Source organism: Leucopleurus acutus, assembly GCF_964270905.1.
Source record: "Leucopleurus acutus genome assembly, chromosome: 8".
Taxonomy (NCBI): domain Eukaryota; kingdom Metazoa; phylum Chordata; class Mammalia; order Artiodactyla; family Delphinidae; genus Leucopleurus; species Leucopleurus acutus.
This window is the reverse complement of record NC_139151.1, coordinates 16,498,445-16,520,607: the sequence shown is the minus strand read 5'-3', so window position 1 is coordinate 16,520,607 and position 22,163 is coordinate 16,498,445. Positions and strand designations below refer to the sequence as shown.

The window sequence follows — 22,163 nt, the reverse complement described above, 5'->3', positions numbered from 1 at the left end:
TGGATTTCGATGGCAGCTTAAAGGACAGAAGATAATGCCTTAGGCCCATATAAAGCAGAGCGGTAGATTCCAGACATGGCAGAGAACTCGTGCAAACTAACCTACACTCAGAAAACAATTATAAAATCTGGACAAAATATAAAGATACAAGTATCTGAAAGTATTTGAAGGCATGAGAGAGTGACCAAAAGCAGACAAAACTTGGGTGGGAGTCTGGGTGTCAGAAGAGATTTGTGAGGCTTTTTGCCAGAGGGCACTTCCCAGACTGCACAGCTCATGGAGGCAGAAAGCCACAGGCTTACTGGCTTAAGGTGTCAGTGCAGAGTGAGCAGAGCAGCTGGAAAATCAGGGAAGAAATACTGAAAGGGAGGGAGCTTCAAAAGGGATGAACTCCAAAATCTACATACAAACTGCACCCAAATCTTTGGCTAACTGCTAAACTGTGCTTGTGCAGGGAAAACCCCCTTGGGCCCCATGAAAAACCAGCAGCTAGAAACTGAAAGAACTGAGCAGAAATTTTAGCTGCTGCCCACTGCAAAGAAGTTAGAGTTTGGAGTTAAAATACAGTCAAGTTAACTGTCTGCTGGAATAAAAATCAACACACTTCAAGGACTTACCTGGTGGCGCAGTGGTTAACAATCCACCTGCCGATGCAGGGGACACAGGTTTCGAGCCCTGGTCCGGGAAGATCCCACATGCCATGGAGCAACTGAGCCCATGTGCCACCACTACTGAGCCTGCGCTCTAGAGCCCACAAGCCACAAGTACTGAGCCCGTGTGCCACTACTGAAGCCCGCGCGCCTAGAGCCCGTGCTCCGCGACAAGAGAAGCCACCACAATGAGAAGCCCGCGCACCACAATGAAGAGTAGCCCCGCTCACTGCAACTAGAGAAAGCCCATGCGAGGCAACGAAGACCCAATGCAGCCCAAAATAAATTAAATAAATAATTAAAATAAATTAATAAACAAAATTAAAAATAAGATGGTTACACCATCTTATTAAAAAAATCAACACACTTCAAAGGAATATAAAAGAATTCAAAGTCTCTGCAATGTACCATTCATAATGTCCAGTGTAACATTTTTAAGTGACCAGACATGTAAAGAAACAGTAAAATGTGATGAAACTCAAGAAAAAACTATGAATAGAAACCAATCTTGAGATAACCCAAATGTTGCAATGAGCAGACAGGAATTCAAAGCACCAATTATAAATATTCTCAAGGGAAAAAAAATGACGCATAATGAATGAATAGGTAGGAAATCTCAGCAGAGAAATATGTCAAATGGAAATTCTAGAGTTGAAAAATATAATAAACTAGCTGAGGGACTTCACTGATGGCACAGTGGTGCCCGCCAATGCAGGGGACACAGGTTCGAGCCCTGGTCCGGGAGGATCCCACGTGCCACAGAGCAACCAAGCCCATGTGCCATAACTACTGAGCTTGCACTCTAGAACCCGTGAGCCACAACTACTGAGCCCACGTGCCACAACTACTGAAGCCCACGTGCCTAGAGCCTGTGTTCTGCTACAAGAGAAACCACTGCAATGAGAAGCCCATGCACTGCAATAAAGAGTAGCCCCTGCTCACCACAACTAGAGAAAGCCCACGTGCAGCAAAGAAGACCCAATGCAGCTAAAAATAACTAATAAATATATTTAAACTAGCTGAAACAAAAAATTCAGTGTATGAGCCTAATAGGCTAGAGATGGCAGAAGAGTCAATGAACTTGAAATCAGATCAAAAGAAATTATCCCACCTTAAGAACAGAGAGAAAAATAATGATAGAAAAATGAACAGGACTTCAGAGATCTGTGGGATAATATCAAGTAGTGGAAATAGTGTAATTGGAGAAGGAAAAGTGGTTTAAAAAAAAGGAATTGAACAAAAAACAGCCAAATACCTCCTAAATGTGAGAAACATGAACTCATAAATCCAAAAAGCTCAACAAACTCAAAAAAGGATAAATACAAAGAAAACCACACCTAGGTACATCATAGTCAAACTGCTGGAAACCAAAGACCAGAAGGAAATCTTGAAAGCTGCCAGAGAATATATTATAATATGTATATGTTGGGGTTAGGGGGTGAGACAATGAAACAAATGAAATCTGAGGGTTGACTTCTAACTGGAAACAATGGAGGCCAAAAAGAGATGAAAAGTCTTTAAAGGGCTGGCAGAGCTGTCACAGAAGTCTGGTACTGTCAATCCTGAGTTCTCTTTGTTGGTTTGAAACCTCAGGAGTTCCCTGGGTAAAATCTGAAATTGGCCCCCATACACGGAGGACAACGAGAGACCAAAGAAAGAGGCAGATCACTCCAGATTGGCAGGTGGCAGGTTTAATAAGCAAGGGAACTTACATACAAGGTTTGTCTTGGGCGCAGGACAAGTGGTTCTCCACACCTGCCTGCCAGAACCTTAAAAGTTTATATAGAGGCCTTATATATAAGGGTTCGGTCCAGATGGTCTCAACAACACCCTACTCTCTCAAGGCTATGTCCTTGAAATGGCTGCCAGTATGGGAAGAGTAGGCAGGATGTACATTCCAAGGACAGGGGAGAGGTAAGGGCCTCCAGTTGCCTGCGTCCAGCTCACAGGTCAACCAGTGGTCACATCCCCTCGATAACCTCCCTCAACACTATGCCAGTGAAACAACCCTTCAAAAACGAAGGTGAGAAAAAATTCTCTAATTTAATTAATAGAACTGTGCCAATACCAATTCCTGGCTTTGATAATGTACTATGGTTATAAAAGATATTATCATTGGGGGAAGTTGGGTGAATGGTACACTAATACACTGTACTATTTTTTCAAGTTCTTGTGAGCCTAACATTATTTCAAAATTAAAGCTGTTAAGAAACAAAGGTGAAATAAAGACATTTTCCTATCAACAAAAACTGAATTTTTTGCCAACAGACCTGCACTGAAGGAATATTAAAACTTCCTAATTTCTTTAGGAAAGAAGGAAGAATACCAGAAATTGTAACTATGTCAGTAAGTACTAACAACTATGTATTTTTTTCTTTTGTTTTCTTAGTTTCTTAAAAAAATATATAACTGCAAAGTAAAAATTTTAACACTGTATTGTGGGATCTATACCATTTTTTATGTAGTATGTATGAAAACAATAGCACTAAAAACAGAGGTTAAGTAGAACTGTAGTGTTGCAAGGTTCTTATATTTTATGTGAAATAGTACAATTATAACTCTCAGTAGGCTGTGATAAATTAAAGATACGTACTGTGATCCTTATAACACTGAAAAAAAAATTGCAGAAAGGTATAACTAAAAAGAAAACAGAGCAATTAAAATTCACTACTAAATTCACACACCTAAAAGCCAAAACACTGACAATACCAAATGCTGGCAAGGATATGGAGCAACAGAAATCCTCACTCTCTGTGGTAATGTAAAATGATACAGCCTCTTTGGAAGACAACTGGCAGTTTCCTATAAAATTAAACATAATCTCAACAATACAATATAGCAATCATTGGGTATTTACCCAAGTAAACTGAAAACTATATCCACATAAAAACCCATACACAAATGTTTACTGCAGCTTTATTCACAACTGCTATAAACTGGGAGCAACCAAGATATCCTTCAACTGGGGAATAAACAGACTGTGGTATACCCATCCAATGCAATACTACTCAGTGATAAACAAGGAATACAGTACTGATTCATGCAAGTACATGGATGAATCTTAAAATGCATTTTGCTAAGTGCAAAAGGTCAGACTCAAAAGGTTACACATTGTATGATTCCATTCATGTAACACTCTGGAAAAGACAAAACTATAGGGACAGAAAACAACAGCAGTAATTATAAGGGGTTGGTGGAGGAGGTATAAATGACTAAAAGGAGACTTACACAGGAAATTTTAGAATGATGGAACTATTCCATACAGTACTAGGGTGGTGAATGAATGACTCTACTCATTTGTTAAATCCCATAGAACTATACACCATAATGAGTAAACACTAATATAAGTAAACTATAAAAGAAAAAAATTACCCAGGATGTTTGGGGGGGGGGGTACGGGGGCTGACTCTTTATGTTGGAAAATAGTATTTTGATTAGAAATTATAAGGGTATGAACAAAATGAACTGCACATAAATGCTACACTCTAGATGGTAAATTAGTTTCTCATTTCTGAATTTCTCAATTTTGAAACTGTTTTACATGTGTCCTGGGATGAGCAAAATGGATGGTGGATGGTGGGTGCCAGGTTTCTCAATGTTGGGGAGGTAAGCAAAAAGGAAAGGTAATACTTGGTTAGAGTCAGTTACATCAACATGAACTCTTATTTATATATATATGTAAATATATGTGTATATATAACACACTTGCAGGTGGATAGACGCAGAAACAATTGTAGATATGTGTGTATACACAGACTACTATACATGCATTAACTAGCTCTGTCTGCTGAGAGGGTCTAGAAACAATGACACCTCAGTAACAACAAGCACTCTAGGAGTTGGATCTTGGTTTCTAAATATCTTTCTCCATTAAAAGCAGCCAGGATTTCTTAAAGAAATGGCTATTTTAGGCACTGGGGCAGAGAAAATACAATATGAGCCTGAAGCACCTTATAGTAACAGAAAGTCAAAGAATGCTCAAAAAATAAAAGGATAGGCATATAAAAGGGACTCCTGAAAAAACTCCCAATGGCCAAAGAACAAAACAATTTAAGCAACAAAATAAATAACATACTATTAGATTACTATACAAAGTATAAAATATACATGAGTCCATACTGATATAAACAAATGACTGAGCAAATAAATGGTGAGATGAAACAGATCTTCCTTACAGAAAAAGTCTAAATAATATATGTAGATATCCTTCTGTAGGTCTCCTTTTGAGTGCAAGCTGAACTCAGTTGACTCACTTCCAGAGAAGAGAGTATGAAAGAAGAAAAACAGCAATTTTAAAGCAGAGAAACCTGGCAAACACTCACTACCTTAACCCAGTGATCCAGGTTAACATTACTAGTGATGTCATGTGGATATCATGTAACCCCTAAAATGATGTGATGAGAAGGACACTCCACCACTGTGGAAGTCTTTCCAAAAACCCATACCCTCAGGCTAATCATGAGAAAAACATCAAACAAACTCAATTTGAGGAACAGTCAACAAAAATACCTGACCATACCCCCCCCCAAAAGTGTTAAGGTTACAAAGAACAAAGAAAGACTGAGAAACTGACACAGATCAGAAGAGACTGAGGAGACATGACAACTAAGTACAATGTGGTATCCTGAATTGCATCCTTGAACAGAAAAAGAACATTAATAGAAAACTGGTGAAAACTAAATAAAATCTGGTGCATTAGTAATAACATACTAATGTTGGTTTCTTAGATTTGATTAATGTACCATGATAATATAACGAATGGTAACAAAACTGGATAAGGAGTTTACAAGAATTCTTTATACTATCTCTGCAAATTTTCTATAAATCTAAAATTATTCCAAATTACTTAAAAAAAGAATACAAAAAAATTTTTTCAAAACACTACCCCAAGCAACTGCAAAATACACATTATCTTCAAGTGCAAATGGGCTATTCACCAAGGTAAACCATATACTGGGCCATAAGACAGGCTTAATAAATTTCAAAAGATCAAAATATTACATAGTGTATTCTCTGACCTCAATGGAATTAAATTGGAAATCAATAACAATGAGATATCTAGAAAAGTCTAAATGTTTGGAATTCTAAAAATACACTCATAAGTAAATCATGGCTCAAAGAATGAACCAAAAGGAAAATCAGAAAATATTTTGAATAAAATCCAACATACATTCCTGAAAAAACACATTCCTTGGCAAACTAGGAATAGAAATTTCTCAACTCAATAAAGGAAATCTACAAAAAAAATTCTATAGTTTACAAGATATTTCATGGTGAAAAGGCTGAATGTTTTCCTCCTAAGGTTAGCAACAAGGTAAAATATGTCTGCTCTTACTGCTTCTACTCAACATTTGCACTGGAAGTTGTACCTAGTGCAATAAGGCAAGAAAAAGAAACAAAAGGCATCTGGATTAGAAAGGAAGAAGTAACACTGCTTATATTCACAGAGGACATGATCCTCTAGGTTCAAAATCTGACGGATCCTGCAAAAAAAGCCATTGTACGAAGTGACCTTTACTTCAAGGAAAGTGGCTGATAATATTTGTTGCCAATGATAAAATAGGAGCTTTCAAGCGTAAATTAGAATTTTGAAAAACTTGTACCCACTACCATGAACTCCTTTAGCTTCTAGTTATTTAAGGATTTTTGTGATGAGATCAAAGTTAATATTAATATGTATATATCATTATCTGATATTGTATATGAAATATGTTAACATTTGGAAGGTCTGAAAAACTCAGCAAACCAATGAACAGCAGATGATGTTATAAAATCATGCATGAGTAAAAGATCCATCCAAAATAGGAAAAAGACCAATGGATTTTAATCTAACAGTATGAAAAGCTTTTTGATATGGTTTCTGATTCCATATTACAAATAACCTTTAAGAAACTACCACTTATTGAGTTTTTGTGTAGTATTAAAAAAAATCTAGGGCTTCCCTGGTGGCGCAGTGGTTGAGAGTCTGCCTGCTGATGCAGGGGACACGGGTTTGTGCCCCGGTCCGGGAAGATCCCACATGCCGCGGAGCAGCTGGGCCCATGACCATGGCCACTAAGCCTGCGCGTCTGGAGCCTGTGCTCCGCAACGGGAGAGGCCACAACAGTGAGAGGCCCGCGTACCACAAAAAAAAAAAAAAAACCTAATACACCTTCCTTTTCTAACTACCTATGTATAAGGTTGAATTTTCTTCCTATATTTCAGCTAAACATACTGCAACAGACTAAATCCTGATGTCTTCTTGTACACACTGCTATATTTAAAATGGATAACCAACAAGGGCCTACTGTATAGCACAGGGAACCCTGATCAATATTCTATAACAACCTAATTGGGAAAAGAATTGGAAAAAGAATAGATACATGTATATTTATAACTGAATCACTTTGTTATACACCTGAAACTAATACAACATTGTTAATCAACTATATACCAATATAAAATTAAAAGTTAAAAAATAAAATACAAAAAAAAAGTTCTGATGTTTTCTATCAGCCCAGACATTAGATTTGCAAGAATGTAAATCAAAGCTATCCCGAATCTCACTTTTTTTTTGTTTGAAAAATATAGTTATTTCTCTTTAAAAACAGGGTAACTATGTTAACGTAATGGCTTTTTTTAAAGAATTAATAAATACTTTTTAAACTTCTTAGTTTAATTTCTAATATGGTAAATATTAACAGCTATAACCCACATAAACAAAACTTTTTAGAGTCCTCAATAATTATTAAGAGTGTAAAGGAGTCTTGAGAGGACAAATTTTGAGAGTCACTGTGTTAGATGACAGAACAATGTCCTTTAGCAGGCAAGAGATGGGATCTAACATGAAGTAGAGGGACTGACTTTGGATAGGAGCATATATAGTTCATCCATGATAGCAGAAAGGAATTTAGTGCATGTGGGTACAGATATGGGTAGGTGAAAAGACAAGGTGGTAGGGGCAGTGCAACATTACAAGTAACTCACTCCTAAGGCAGTGAAGAAAAGATTCAAGGGCTACATTTTAAAGATACAACATATAAAAGGCTTCAGACTAGCACCTATCATTCATCCCCTCCAAACCTTAGAAAATATCATTAGAAGTGATCAGTGTCAAAAACAAAGGGTATCCTAGCTGGACCACCTGAGTTATTTGCCCAGAGCTTCGAAAAGGAAAAAAGGAAGGAGTATTCTAAGCATGGGAAATGAGATTTGAGAAACAGAAGCAACCAAAGTGCATATTATTAACCTTGTGATTAGAGCAGAATATGAGGCAGAGTGTAGAATGATTTGAGAACAGTCAGGGAAGGTTCGGGTTAGATGGAAGAGAAAACAAAACTGTAGGAAATATTCAGGTTTACCTGTCTACTCCATCCCAGCGATATCCAGGCCAGATATTGAACCTGTTGGGAGGAGGTGCTGGGCCACTGTAGCGAGGTCTCACTAATGACAGGAGAGGGAGAAAAGTTAGTTACCTACGTAATTCAAATCAGAGCTGGATGGCAGTGGGAAAAAATTTTTTTGTACAGAAGTATCTTGAGTTAAATCTAAATTCCCCAGTACAAGAAATCTGAAACTGTATGGGAAAGCCTTCTTTGCACATAGCTATGTATCATCACCCTACTGATTTTCTCTCTTCACGTAAGTCACCTCATTCTCTGAAGATTCCCAGAAGGCTCACCTTTCTTATTCTTGTCCTCCTTGGCCTTATTCTTCTTGATAAGCTTGGCCATGGGGTCCCCCTCTCTTTCTTTTTCTCTCAGCATCCGATCTAGATCTTCATCATCAATATAGCGGGCCAGAGGCTTTTGCATTTCCTTCATTGCATCCTCCACATTTTGTTGCTGCTGCCGGCTCTGTGCAAGCCTAGACAAAAAGAACCAGGAGTGTCTGTTATCCTGTTTAACATTTCCACTCTTACACTGAGATGTACTGCTACACTTGGAGAACCTCCTCTTTCCAGCAGCCTAGGCCAAATACTGAAAAAGGTAAAATTGTTGAATACCAACTGGAAGTGTGGAATATATCAGTATCTTAGGAAGGAGACTGAGGACACTGAATTTCCCATTCCTAAAAACAGCTTTGAAGGCAGAAGAATAGAGAAATTACTTCCTCCGGTCACTGCAGTCTTGTTTTTCCTTTCAGTGGTTCTCTTACCCTTTTCCCCACTGAGCATACAGCTCATCTCTCTCCGAGTCCTTCTGCGCTTTTCTCCTCTGCTCTAAACGTTCCAGTTTCAAATTCCTCTTACGACCAGACTTATCTCGAAATACGGTTTCAGCATACTGGAATTCAGCTGCAAAGGAAAATTATACTTTTAAAGATAAACACCAGGTATCAAAATCAGAAATAATATTCTAACAGCTGAAATCAACCACTTGGGGTTCTCATGCTAGATAAGAACTTTCACAGCCAGACTACTAGTAGTCCCTACCAACATCTAAGTGCATATTGGTAATGATCCTGAAAATTAATGTTTTTCAAGAAGGAAAAGAACCACTTGGACCCAATGAGAAGTTAAAATAATGCACAAAACCAGAGCTGAAATTTGACAGCAATTACAACTTTTAAATATCAAGTATAATAAGCTACATTAAAAAAAATAAAAGCTACAAGAGCCTCAACTGGTCTCTGCACTTTCACATTTTTACCTTCAAGTGCCATGGTCTCTTGGTCCCGTCTCTCGAGCTCCTGCAGCTCTCGCTGTATGTCAGTTAACACCAACCCAGTTTTAGCCCCAGAATACATGTGTGCAGCCTATGCAATGGAAAAGGGAGCATCCAACATTAATAAGATAATGCAGCAATAGACACCATGGGTATACACAGTTAGGTGTATTTTTGTCTGATAATCAGCAATAACCAAACCAAAAACTCTAGCTTTATATTCTTATTACCAACCACAGGATTCACAAAATAGACAAGAAATAAAACTGAATTTCATGGAAACTTAACAGTACTATCAAGCTTACGAGTAAACAGAAACACAAACCAACAATATGCTAAAGGGAAGGCTAAGCATCTGTATTTCTGACTTTACAGCATATAAACCGCACACATGAAGACTCTCAGGTCACCTGATCAGAAACCTCTATCAAGCTCTAAGCCCTCTGGTAGAGATCAACACTGATAAAATATTTCATTTAAATCACAAAGTCAAGCAGACCTAAGATCCTGAAATTGTGGCTATATTTCAGGATAATGACAAGATATAACCAAATCTAAACTTCTTACTAAACTCCACTCTGTATCAAGATAACAAACCAACCCACAATCAATGTATATACTTATATCCCGATATCCTTAAACAATGTGCTAAATTAAATTTGATTAATAGTAAATTGCCCATGGACTAAGCAGATACATAAAAATGTCAAGGAGTCCAGCTGAAACACAGACCTCACTCTGTTCCCCAAAAGAGAAGAACCCTACTTCCTGGGCTAGGGACAGGCTGGTCTACCCTACCAGGACCACATGGGCTACAGAGAAACTTACCTGAAACGTCTGTGTTAGAGGAAACATGCACACCACAGGCTCTATCATTCTCTTTCTTAACCAACTCACTGGAATAACACCTTTTTTAAAATTTTTTTTATTTTTTATTTTTGGCTGCGTTGGGTCTTTGTTGCTGTGTGCAGGCTTTCTCTAATTGCGGCGAGTGGGGGCTACTCTTCATTGCGGTGCCCGGGCTTCTCATTGCAGTGGCTTCTCTTGTTGCGGAGCATGGGCTCTAGGCACGCAGGCTTCAGTAATTGCAGCACGTGGGCTCAGGAGTTGTGGCACACGGGCTTAGTTGCTCCACAGCATGTGGGATCTTCCCGGACCAGGGCCTGAACCCGTGTCCCCTGCATTGGCAGGCGGATTCTTAACCACTGCGCCACCAGGGAAGCTCTGGAATAACACTTCTTTACTAGTACTGGTGTTCTTTACAACACAATTACTCAGGGTTCATGCAGATTTGTTTTGCTAATTCAGGCTTCATCACAGATTTAAAATAACACAAAACACTTACTTCCCAGGCGATATGATTTCTAAAAGTCGTTTTATATTTTAAGCGCCTCTCTTTGAGCTCTGGAGACCTACAGTCCAATTTATAACAGCAGACTGCTTACACTAAATGCTTACTTTGTCCCAGGCACTGTGCTAAGAGCTTTACTTACTGACTCATTTAATTCCCACAAGAACCTTATGAAGTATGTACTACTATTATCCATATTTTAAAGATGAAGAAGCTGAGGCTTAGAGATATTATGTATCTTGCTCAAATCTCACAGATAGTACATATAAGAAGTACGATCCCAATATGTAACCTGTTTGACACAAGGTTCATGCTCCTAACTCCACTCTGTAAACTACATTCTCAGTTTATTCGTAAGAAAATAGGAAGTTTCTGTGGACCTATTAAAATGGGATTCATGGAACTGAGAGGATATAAAGGCAGAAGCTATTTAGGGAATCTGCTATTTGCAAGTTCACCCGGGCTGGGTTAGGCTGTCCTGACTTCAGAGAGAAGAAAAGAGCCCTAGAGGTCCCGTGAGCTAGATTTACTATGCTACTAAGAGTTACCTCTTGCTGCTTTGGCTTGGATCTCTGGGACTTGTACAGAGCTAGAAGACAGGCGTTATCTCTCTCTAAGAGAAGATATGGCTCCTGAAAATTCTTACCTTCTTTCCCAGAGGCTGACTCCTTCGAGGTGGAGACAGGTCAGAATCAGATGATTTGGCCCTCTGTTTCCTCCTTGGTGGAGAGAGGTCAGAATCAGAGTTCCAGTGCCTAGGTCTATTCCGTGGAGGTGACAGATCTGAATCAGAATCCCGGGGCCCTGAACTTTGTTTATGCCGTGGAGGAGAAAGATCTGAGTCAGAGGCTTTCCTACTATCACTTGGGTAGGAAGAAGCATCCAACATGTGACTCTGATGTCTCCTGGGTGAAGAGCTTGTATGATATTTCCTATGGCTGGGGGAGGAGCCTGGAAATTAAACAGTGAAGTCTTTAATTCCCTTGGCAGAATCTAAAAAATGAATTTGTCAGGCTAATGTTCAATATTCATTTAGTCCTCTTGTGAGGAACTATCACTAACCTAAACACAATTATGAATGACATGGGAGAACAGCAAAGTGAAAGACAACTTTTAAAACCAATAGGCAGGATGTGGGGTTCTATTCCCAAGTTCCTAGTGACTGACTAGCATGTTGAGATCTCAACATACTCATCTGTGCCATATATATATATATATATATATATATATATATATATATATATATATATATTTTAGGTTATTAATCTGTTTTGAGTTTATATATATATATATATATATATATATATATTTTTTAGGTTATTAATCTGTTTTGAGTTTATTTTTGTGTATGGTGTTAGGGAGTGTTCTAACTTCTTTCTTTTACATGTAGCTGTCCAGTTTTCCCAGCACCACTTATTGAAGACTGTCTTTTTCTCCATTGTGTATCCTCGCCTCCTTTGTCATAGATTAGCTGACCACAGGGTGCGTGGGTTTATCTCTGGGCTTTCTATCCTGTTCCATTGATCTATATTTCTGTTTTTGTGCCAGTACCATATTGTCTTGATTTCTGTAGCTTTGTAGTATAGTCTGAAGTCAGGGAGTCTGATTCCTCCAGCTCCGTTTTTTTCCCTCAAGACTGCTTTGGCTATTCAGGGTCTTTTGTGTCTCCATACAAATTTTAAGATTTTTTGTTCTAGTTCTGTAAAAACTGCCACTGGTAATTTGATAGGGATTGCACTGAATCTGTAGATTGCTTTGGGTAGTACAGTCATTTTCAAAATATTGATTCTACCAATCCAAGAACATGGTATATCTCTCCATCTGTTTGTGTCACCTTTGATTTCTTTCATTAGTGTCTTACAGTTTTCTGAGTACAGGTCTTTGACCTACTTCGGTAGGTTTATTCCTAGGTATTTTATTCTTTTTGTTGCAATGGTGAATGGGATTGTATCCTTAATTTCTCTTCCTGATCTTTCGTTGCTAGTGTATAGGAATGCAAGAGATTTCTGTGCATCAATTTTGTATCCTGCAACTTTACCAAGTTCAATGATTAGCTCTAGCAGTTTTCTGGTGGCATGTTTAGGATTTTCTCTGTATAGTATCAAGTCATCTGCAAACAGTGACAGTTTTACCTCTTCTTTTCCAATGTGTATTCCTTTTATTTCTTTTTCTTCTCTGCTTGCCATGGCTAGGACTTCCAAAACTATGTTGAATAATAGTGGTGAGAGTGGACATCCTTGTCTTGTTCCTGATCTTAGAGGAAATGCTTTCAGTTTTTCACCACTGAGAATGATGTTTGCCGTGGGTTTGTCGTATACGGCCTTTATTATGTTGAGGTAGGTTCTTTCTATGCCCACTTTCTGGAGAGTTTTTATCATAAATGGGTGTGGAATTTTGTCGAAAGCTTTTCCTTCATCTATTGAGATGATCATACAGTTTTCCTTCTTCAATTTGTTAATATGGGGTATCACATTGATTGATTTGCGTAAATTGAAGAATCTTGCATCCCTGGGATAAATCCCACTTGATCGTGGTGTATGTTCCTTTTAATGTGCTGCTGGATTCTGTCTGCTAGTATTCTGTTGAGGATTTTTGCATCTATGTTCATCAGTGATATTGGCCTGTGGTTTTCTTTTTTTGTGACATCCTTGTCTAGTTTTGGTATCAGGGTGATGGTGGCCTTGTAGAATGAGTTTGGGAGTGTTCCTTCCTCTGCAATTTTTTGGAAGAGTTTGAGAAGGATGGGTATTAGCTCTTCTCTAAATGTTTGATAGAATTCACCTGTGAAGCCGTCTGGTCCTGGACTTTTGTTGGAAGATTTTTAATCACAGTTTCAATTTCATTACTTGTGATTGGTCTGTTCATATTTTCTAATTCTTCCTGGTTCAGTATTGGAAGGTTATATACCTTTCTAAGAATTTGTCCACTTCTTCCAGGTTGTCCATTTTATTGGCATGGAGTAGCCTTGTAGTAGTCTCTTATGATGCTCTGTATTTCTGTGGTGTCCGTTGTAACTTCTTTTTCATTTCTAATTTTATTGATTTGAGTCCTCTCCCTCTTTCTCTTGATGAGTCTGGCTAAAGGTTTATCGATTTTATCTTCTCAAAGAACGAGCTTTTAGTTTTATTGATTTTTGCTATTGTTTTCTTTGTTTCTATTTCATTTATTTCTGCTCTGTTCTTTATGATTTCTTTCCTTCTACTAACATTGGGTTTCGTTTGTTCTTTCTCTAGTTCCTTTAGGTGTAAGGTTAGATTGTTTATTTGAGATTTTTCTTGTTTCCTGAGGTACGATTGCATTGCTATCAACTTCCCTCTTAGAACTGCTTTTGCTGCATCTCATAGGTTTTGGATCGTCGTGTTTTTGTTGTCACTTGTCTCTAGGTATTTTTTGATTTCCTCTTTGATTTCTTCAGTGATCTCTTGGTTTTTTAGTAATGTATTGTTTGCCTCCATGTGTTTGTGTTTTTTACAGTTTTTTCCCTGTAATTTATTTCTAATCTCATAGCATTGTGGTCAGAAAAGATGCTTGATATGATTTCAATTTTCTTAAATTTACTGAGGTTTGATTTGTGACCCAAGATGTGATCTATCCTGGAGACTGTTCCGTGTGCACTTGAGAAGAAAGTGTAATCTGCTGTTTTTGGATGGAATGTCCTATAAATATCAATTAAATCTCTCTGGTCTATTGTGTTATTTAAAGATTGTTATTTCCTTATTAATTTTCTCTCTGGATGATCTGTCCATTGGTGTAAGTGAGGTGTTAAAGTCCCCCACTATTACTGTGTTACAGTCGATTTCCTCTTTTATAACTGTTAGCATTTGCCTAATGTACTGAGGTGCTCCTATGCTGGCTGCATATATATTTATAATTGTTATATCTTTTTCTTGGATTGATCCCTTGATCATTATGTAGTGTCCTTCCTTGTCTCTTGTAACATTCTTTATTTTAAAGTCTACTTTATCTGATATGAGTACTGCTACTCCAGCTTTCTTTTGATTTCCATTTGCATAGAATATCTTTTTCCATCCCCTCACTTTCATTCTGTATGTGTCCCTAGGTCTGAAGTGGGTCTCTTGTAGACATAGCATATATATGGGTCTTGTTTTTGTATCTATTCAGTGAGCCTGTGTCTTCTGGTTGGAGCATTTAGTCCATTCACATTTAAGGTAATTATCGACATGTATGTTCCTATTACCATTTTCTTAATTGTTTTGGGTTAGTTTTTGTAGGTCCTTTTCTTTTCTTGTGTTTCCCACTTACTGAATGAGATCCTTGCTGGGTAATCTTGGTTGTAGGTTCTTCCCTTTCATCACTTCAAATATATTGTGCCACTCCCTTCTGGCTTGTAGAGTTTCTGCTAAGAAATCAGCTGCTTAACCTTATGGGAGTTCCCTTGTATGTTATTTGTCATTTTTCCCTTGTTGCTTTCAATAATTTTTCTTTGTCTTTAATTTTTGTTAATTTGATTATTCTGTGTCTCAGCATGTTTCTCCTTGGGTTTATCCTGCCTGGGACTCTCTGCACTTCCTGGACTTGGGTGGCTATTTCCTTTCCCATGTTAGGGAAGTTTTCGACTATAATCTCTTCAAATATTTTCTCGGGTCCTTTCTCTCTTCTCCTTCTGTGACCCATATAATGCGAATGTTGTTGCCTTTAATGTCGTCCCAGAGGTCTCGTAGGTTGTCTTCATTTCTTTTCATTCTTTTTTCTTTATTCTGTTCTGCGGCAGTGAATTCCACCATTCTGTCTTCCAGGTCACTTATCCATTCTTCTGCCTCAGTTATTCTGCTATTGATCCCTTCTAGTGTATTTTTCATTTCAGTTATTGTACTGTTCATCTCTGTTTTTGTGTTCTTTAATTCTTCTAGGTGTTTGTTCCTTAATTCTTCTAGGTCTTTGTTAAACATTTCTTCCATCTCCTCGATCTTTGCCTCCATTCTTTTTCCAAGGTCCTGGATCATCTTCACTATCATTATTCTGAATTCTTTTTCTGGAAGGTTGCCTATCTCCACTTCACTTAGTTGTTTTTCTGCGGTTTTATCTTGTTGCTTCATCTGGTACATAGTCCTCTGCCTTTTCATTTTGTCTTTCTGTGAACGTGCTTTACATTCCACAGGCTGCAGAACTGTAGTTCTTCTTGCTTCTGCTGTCTGCCCTCTGGTGGATGAGGCTATCATCTGTGTCATATTTATCCATACAGAGAGTGGGCAAAAAACAAACTGCACTCAGGTCTCAGTGGTGTGGTGAAACTTAAAACTACCTGGATTATATTCTCATGTCCTCAGACTAAAGTATAAAAATGTATTTGAATTTAAAAATTAAAATAGTACCTAGGGACAAAAGATGGAGTAAACAAATTTCACCACACAGCTGTGAATCGTAGACATAAGCATCACAAATCACCTTCCCCAAAAGCAATCTGCAATACATATCAACAGTCCTAAAAGCACAGAACCCTCTGACCCAATAAATCCATTTCTATTGTACTTAGTTTCCTAGGAAACATATCTACAAGTACTTCAATTCCCCAGAAATCTATCTAGAAGTAGATAAGGAAATAATTCAGAACAGGGCAACAGTTTATGTATAAGGATGTTCATTATAGAATTATAAAAGAAAAGGTTTAGAAATAACCTAAAATGTGCAACATTAGGGAAATGGTTAAGTAAACACCAACATAAATTATATTAACAAAGAGATGTTTTACGACATGGGGAAGATAATGTTAAGTGTAAAACAACAGGCAAGATTACACATGCAATATGTATTTACTGCCTAGACAAGTCTCAACTACATCAGAAATGAAAAGAAAAAAAAAAAGACTAAAAGGACATTGGTTACAACACTAGCAGTGGCTGCCTCTGAATGACAGAATTTTGTATGACCTTTTTCTACATTTCTGCATTCTATACATGCAACAAACATGTATATAATATCTTTATATGAGGTGGGGAGAATAAACAAAAGGATATATAAAAATTTCCTCCCTGCTACTGTAAATTTTTAACTCTCCTCAGCCCAACCTGTCACCACTTCCCTCCAGTTTTTAAAACTTCTCCAAAGCTCCATTCTCATTTCTGAAGATCACAAATACCTAATAAAGCAACTAAAATGTCCAAAAGAAAGTGCCTCAGGAACAAGTGTCTCTCACGGACAATCAAATGCTCACCTTTAGAATCATGCTGCTTACTTCCAAAACGGGATTTTGCTTGCTTTTTCCGTGGAGGAGAGAGTTCCGAGTCATATTCATACTTGCTGTTCTTTGGGAGTGATAGATGAGAAGGTCCTGGCCCCTTCCGATGTGGAGAAGTTTTACTAGAACTTTCTGGGGCTTTACTGCTTTTGGTTCTGGGCAGTGAATGAGGGACATTAGAAGCCAAGTCAGGGGAATTATGACGGGCCCTCCTGAGCTGTGGTGTGTCCACAGAGTCAAGAGTCCTTCTAGGCTGAGCTGTGTCAGGGGAGCTGTTATGGGCCCTTCTGCGAGGAGAGTTATCTGAGGAATTGTGGTGGGCTCTCCTAGGTGGAGATGGATCTGGTGTGTCATGACGGGCCCTCCTAGGAGATACACCTGAAGAATGACGGTAAGGCTTCCTGATGGGAAAAGGATCTGGTGAATCATGACGGGCCCTCCTTGGGGGAGATGGGTCTGAGTCATGATGGGCCCTCCTGGGGGGAGATGGATCTGGGGAATCATAACAGACCCTCCTAGGAGGAGATGAATCCGGGGTATCGTGACGGACCCTCCTAGGAGATGACTCTGGGGTATCATGACGGACCCTCCTAGGACGCAATGAATCCAGGGTGTCATGACAGACCGTCCTAGGAGGAGATGAATCCAGGGGGTCATGACGGACCCTCCTGGGAGGAGATGAATCCAGGGTGTCATAACAGACCCTTCTAGGAGGAGATGAATCCAGGGTGTCATGACGGACCCGCCTAGAAGGAGATGAATCCGGGGTATCATGACGGGAATGTCTGTGTGAGGGCAGATCTTCACTGTGGCCTAAACAGAAATAGCAAAAAGTCAGATTCCTACAAATGCTCTGTTCACCCCTGTAACCAAAGTTTCAAAAGATGCCCCAGCAGGATACATCTCAAAACTACTCAGAAAGCCCAAAAGGTATGCACAACTCTTACTTAGGGGTAGTAAACCAGCACTCATGTATATCCTAAGAATAATCTCTCATGTTTGCCTAACAAGTCATAAATCTGCAAAGTATTTTAAATGTATTTTTCATGTTACATCTTGTTAGGTAAGCAGGGCAGGTATCCTTGCTTTACAGACATGAAAACACAGACTCCAGGAAACTAAGTGATTTCTTACCTAGGGGTCATAGCTACTAAGATGAAGAGATAGGCTAGAACTCGGGCCTTCTAACCCCCAATCCAATGTTCTTCCCAAAACCTTATTTGTACAGAGTTCCCCATCAGAAGCTCCTACTGATATTTAGCCTAGATAATTCACAGTTTGTATCCACTCTTCTTTCAAAAGGCAAATTGACTAAATCTGTGCCACATCAAAATGAAATGCTGTTAACTATTTAATCCCTGCCATTATGCTCTTTATTAGAGTTGGGGAGAGCACCAGAAAGAAAGGATCCGCATTTACTGATCACCTACTGCATGCCCATTATTTATATAGATTATCTCATTTAATTCTCATAACAAGCCTAGGAGATAAACACTGTTATCCCTATTTTATAGATGAAGAAGTTGATACTCAGCAAGATTAAGTAGTTTGCCAAAGTGATCCTGCTAGTAAGTGGTGGAATGAATATCCAAATCCAGATTTGTTTGACTCCAGAGTCCATGTGCAATCTTTGAAAAGGAAAGCATTTGAGACTTTCAATATTCAAAGGCATAACAGAATGAAATGTTTATAGCAAATCAGGACAGTTCCAAAATCCAGTTTCTCTTCCCCCTCTATTTCTCATCACTGAGCTCCCTAAACAAAGAAAATACAAACACAAATAAAAGTTGGGTAGGACCCAATGAATACTTGTTAAATGGATGAATGAAACGAAGTCAGCTCCTTTACTTTGGAGAATAGGATCCTCTGACTGGAATCCACCCCTCAGAGAAAAGTACTGATATCTGTGGGGTACCTGACAGTAAGTCTAATCCACGAGGTTGATAAATTCCATGATATTTATAAAAAGGAAGTAAGGGTCAGAGATCAGTCAGGATATTTCCAGTAACCAATGGGCCAGTGAGGGTGAGGCAAATGAAAAACAACTATGCACGTTTATGTTTGTGTGTGTGTGTGTCTCTGTGTGTCACTTCCTAGACTACAGATATGGAAATCAGAAGATTCTCTCTGAAAAAAAGATTGTGAAGAAGACTGGAAACACAGCCACACGATAAGGCAGAAAATAATAGATATGAGTGAACAGGATTCTGATAAAATAATACTGATAATAAAGTTTTTATTCATAAAACATAATAATAATGTACTAAAAATTGAGGCAAAGGTGGTCATTAACCAATAGCTAATTGTCACTTTTTTATGCATTTTTTTCTAATCATAGTTTTAGGATAATTAACCTAAAGGCATAAAGTATAACACAGAAAGAATAAATTCTGTTTAGGAGTTAATTCTTCTACACTCCATATGTGAAAGGGAACAAGCATCAAGGGTAAACAGGAGTTAACTATCAAGAAGCAAGATCCTTCCTTATGTGAGAATGGAACAGAGAGGGTAAAAATCAGCACTCTTCCACTGGCCACACAGAGCCCAAATGACTGCTGGGACCAGGGCTGTGACTCACTGGGACCAAGTATTTCTTAGTCTGTGTCCCTTAGTAAGCAGACCTACCACCAAGTTTTTGGAAAAGGGGAAATGACTGCTAAGCCCCAAGTGATGATTTACCAAAGAGCAGTAGGCTGTAAGAATCAAATACCTATTAGAAATTCAAGAAATATGTCTTAATGGCAACTCTTTGTGCTGGGCAGAGGGAATACTAGGGCAAGTAAGACTAGGTCTCATTTCTGCTCAGACATAACAAATGTCCTTTACCAAACTCTCAAGAACTCAAAAAATGTTTTAAATAGATAGTTAAATTACTAGCCTAGGGAGAGGGTGTAGAGTGGCAAATGGAGGATAATGTGCTGCAAAATACCAATAATTAAGGGAAGAACAAAGAAAGATTTATTAATACAAAAAGAGAAGATAGAAAACATTGATCCTTGGCCCATACATGTGTCACTTCAACCTGGTAGAGGACAGAGGTTGCTTTAGTCTCCAAATTCTGTTCCTCAGATTCTGATAAACTCCTCCAAATATATACTAAGTGCTCTCCTGTTCTGGGCCAGAAAGGAGTGGGTGCTGAAAGACACCCAAATGAGTCACTTCCTGACCTCAGTAACCCTAAAACCAAAATATAAGAAAAAGTGGAATACTTGGTCTCTCAGTTCTCATATCTTACTACCTCTGAATAAGTTCCGAATTCTTTTTCACTATATTTTTCAGGATCGGTGACACACTAAAATAAACTATGCATTCATCTAAAAAGAAAAGTGTAGGATAGAAAAAAAAGGCTTCCCTCAAATCCAACAATACATAAAAAGGATCATACACCATGATCAAGCATGATCAAGTTGGATGCAATCCAAGGTCACAAAGGATGGTTCAACATACACAAATCAAATCAATCAGTGTGATACACCACATTAACAAAAGGAAAGACAGAAACACATGATCGGGCTTCCCTGGTGGTGCAGTGGTTGAGAGTCCGCCTGCCGATACAGGGGACACGGGTTCGTGCCCCGGTCCAGGAAGATCCCACATGCCACGGAGCGGCTGGGCCTGTGAGCCATGGCTGCTGAGCCTGCGCATCCGGAGCCTGTGCTCCACAATGGGAGAGGCCATAACAGTGAGAGGCCCGCGTACCGCAAAAACAAAAACGAAAACAAAAAAAAAAAAACATGATCGTTTCAGTAGACAAAGAAAACGCATTTGACAAAATCCAACACCCATTCATGACAAAAACTCTCACCAAAGTGGGTAGAGAGGGGACATATCTCAACATAATAAAAGCCATTTATGACAAACCCATAGCCAACTGTCACTTTTGTTATGCATTTTTTTTCTAATCAGAATTTTAGGATAATTAACCTAAAGGCAGAAAGTATAATACTTTTTTTTTCCTACTATATATCACAGGGAACTATATTCAATATCCTGTAATAAACCATAATGGAAAACAATATAAAAAAGAATGTATATATAATTGAATCACTCTGCTGTACAGCAGGAATTAACACAACACTGTAAATCAACTATACTTCAATTAAAAAAAAAAAAAGACACTTCTGAGTAAGAGATGAGTAACCATCAGGAAGAACAATTCAAAAGTTTTACACAGGGCTTCCCTGGTGGTGCAGTGGTTGAGAGTCCGCCTGCCGATGCAGGGGACATGGGTTCGTGCCCCGGTCCAGGAAGATCCCACATGCCATGGAGCGGCTGGGCCCGTGAGCCATGGCCGCTGAGCCTGCGCGTCCGGAGCCTGTGCTCTGCAGTGGGAGAGGCCACAACAGTGAGAGGCCCGTGTACCGCAAAAAAAAAAAAAAAAGTTTTACACAGAGATAATACTTTAAGTAAGAATTATAAAATATAAAAGTCTCTACAAAGGCCCCCCAGGCTATGTAGTTCAAATGTCGAAAGATCTAAAGCTGTCTCCATTCAGTGGGCCTGATTTGTATGAAAAAGCAAATATGCAGTTTTCATGTAAAGAAATAAACATATTGTGTCTTGATGTGAACCAGATAGCAATGCTATTTTGCAGTTCACATTTTCTAGCTCAGCAAATCATTTACACACAGGATTATATTCATATTGAAAAGAATCTTTTGTCTAGGTGATATGATTACCTTTGATAACTGGCACTTACTTCATAGCCAATGGAGCTATAATACTCAACAGTGAAAAACTGAAAGCTTTCCCCCTAAATTCAGGAAAAAGACAAGGATGCTCACTCTCACCACTTCTATTCAACACAGTATTAGAAGTCCTAGCCACAGCAATCAGACAAGAAAAAGAAATAAAACCTATCCAAACTGGAAAGAAAAAATAAAACTGTGACATGATACTCTACATAGACAACCCTAAAGCCACCACACAAAAATGATTAGAACTAATAAATGAATTCAGCAAGATAGCAGGATATAAGATTAATATACAGATATCTGTTGCATTTCTTTTACACTAACAATGAAACATCAGAAAGAGAAGGTAAAAAAAAAAATCCTGGTTAAAACAGCATTAAAAAAAATTACCTGGGCATAAACTTAACCAAGGAGGTGAAAGACCTATATGCTGAAAACTATAAAACACTGACAAAGGAAACTGAAGATGATTCAAAGAAATGGAAAGATATTCTGTGCTCTTAGATTGGAAGAATTAATATTGTTAAAATGGCCATACTACCCAAAGCAATCTACAGATTTAATGCAATCCCTATCGAAGTACCCATGACATTTTTCGTAGAACTAGAACAAGTAATCTTAAAATTT

General features: G+C 38.4%; 1 protein-coding gene across 1 annotated transcript in view; it reads right to left on the bottom strand.

Moving 5' to 3' along the window:
- BUD13 (BUD13 homolog) overlaps positions 1–22,163 on the bottom strand; it is a 38,135-nt gene that overhangs the window by 5,727 nt on the left and 10,245 nt on the right. The window contains exons 4-9 of the mRNA XM_082845533.1: positions 16,819–17,655; positions 11,293–11,597; positions 9,281–9,386; positions 8,787–8,925; positions 8,311–8,495; positions 7,991–8,072 (exon numbers count right to left, since the gene is read on the bottom strand). Coding sequence (XP_082701659.1) covers positions 7,991–8,072; positions 8,311–8,495; positions 8,787–8,925; positions 9,281–9,386; positions 11,293–11,597; positions 16,819–17,655 — 1,654 coding nt within the window. The remainder of the gene's footprint in view (positions 1–7,990; positions 8,073–8,310; positions 8,496–8,786; positions 8,926–9,280; positions 9,387–11,292; positions 11,598–16,818; positions 17,656–22,163) is intronic.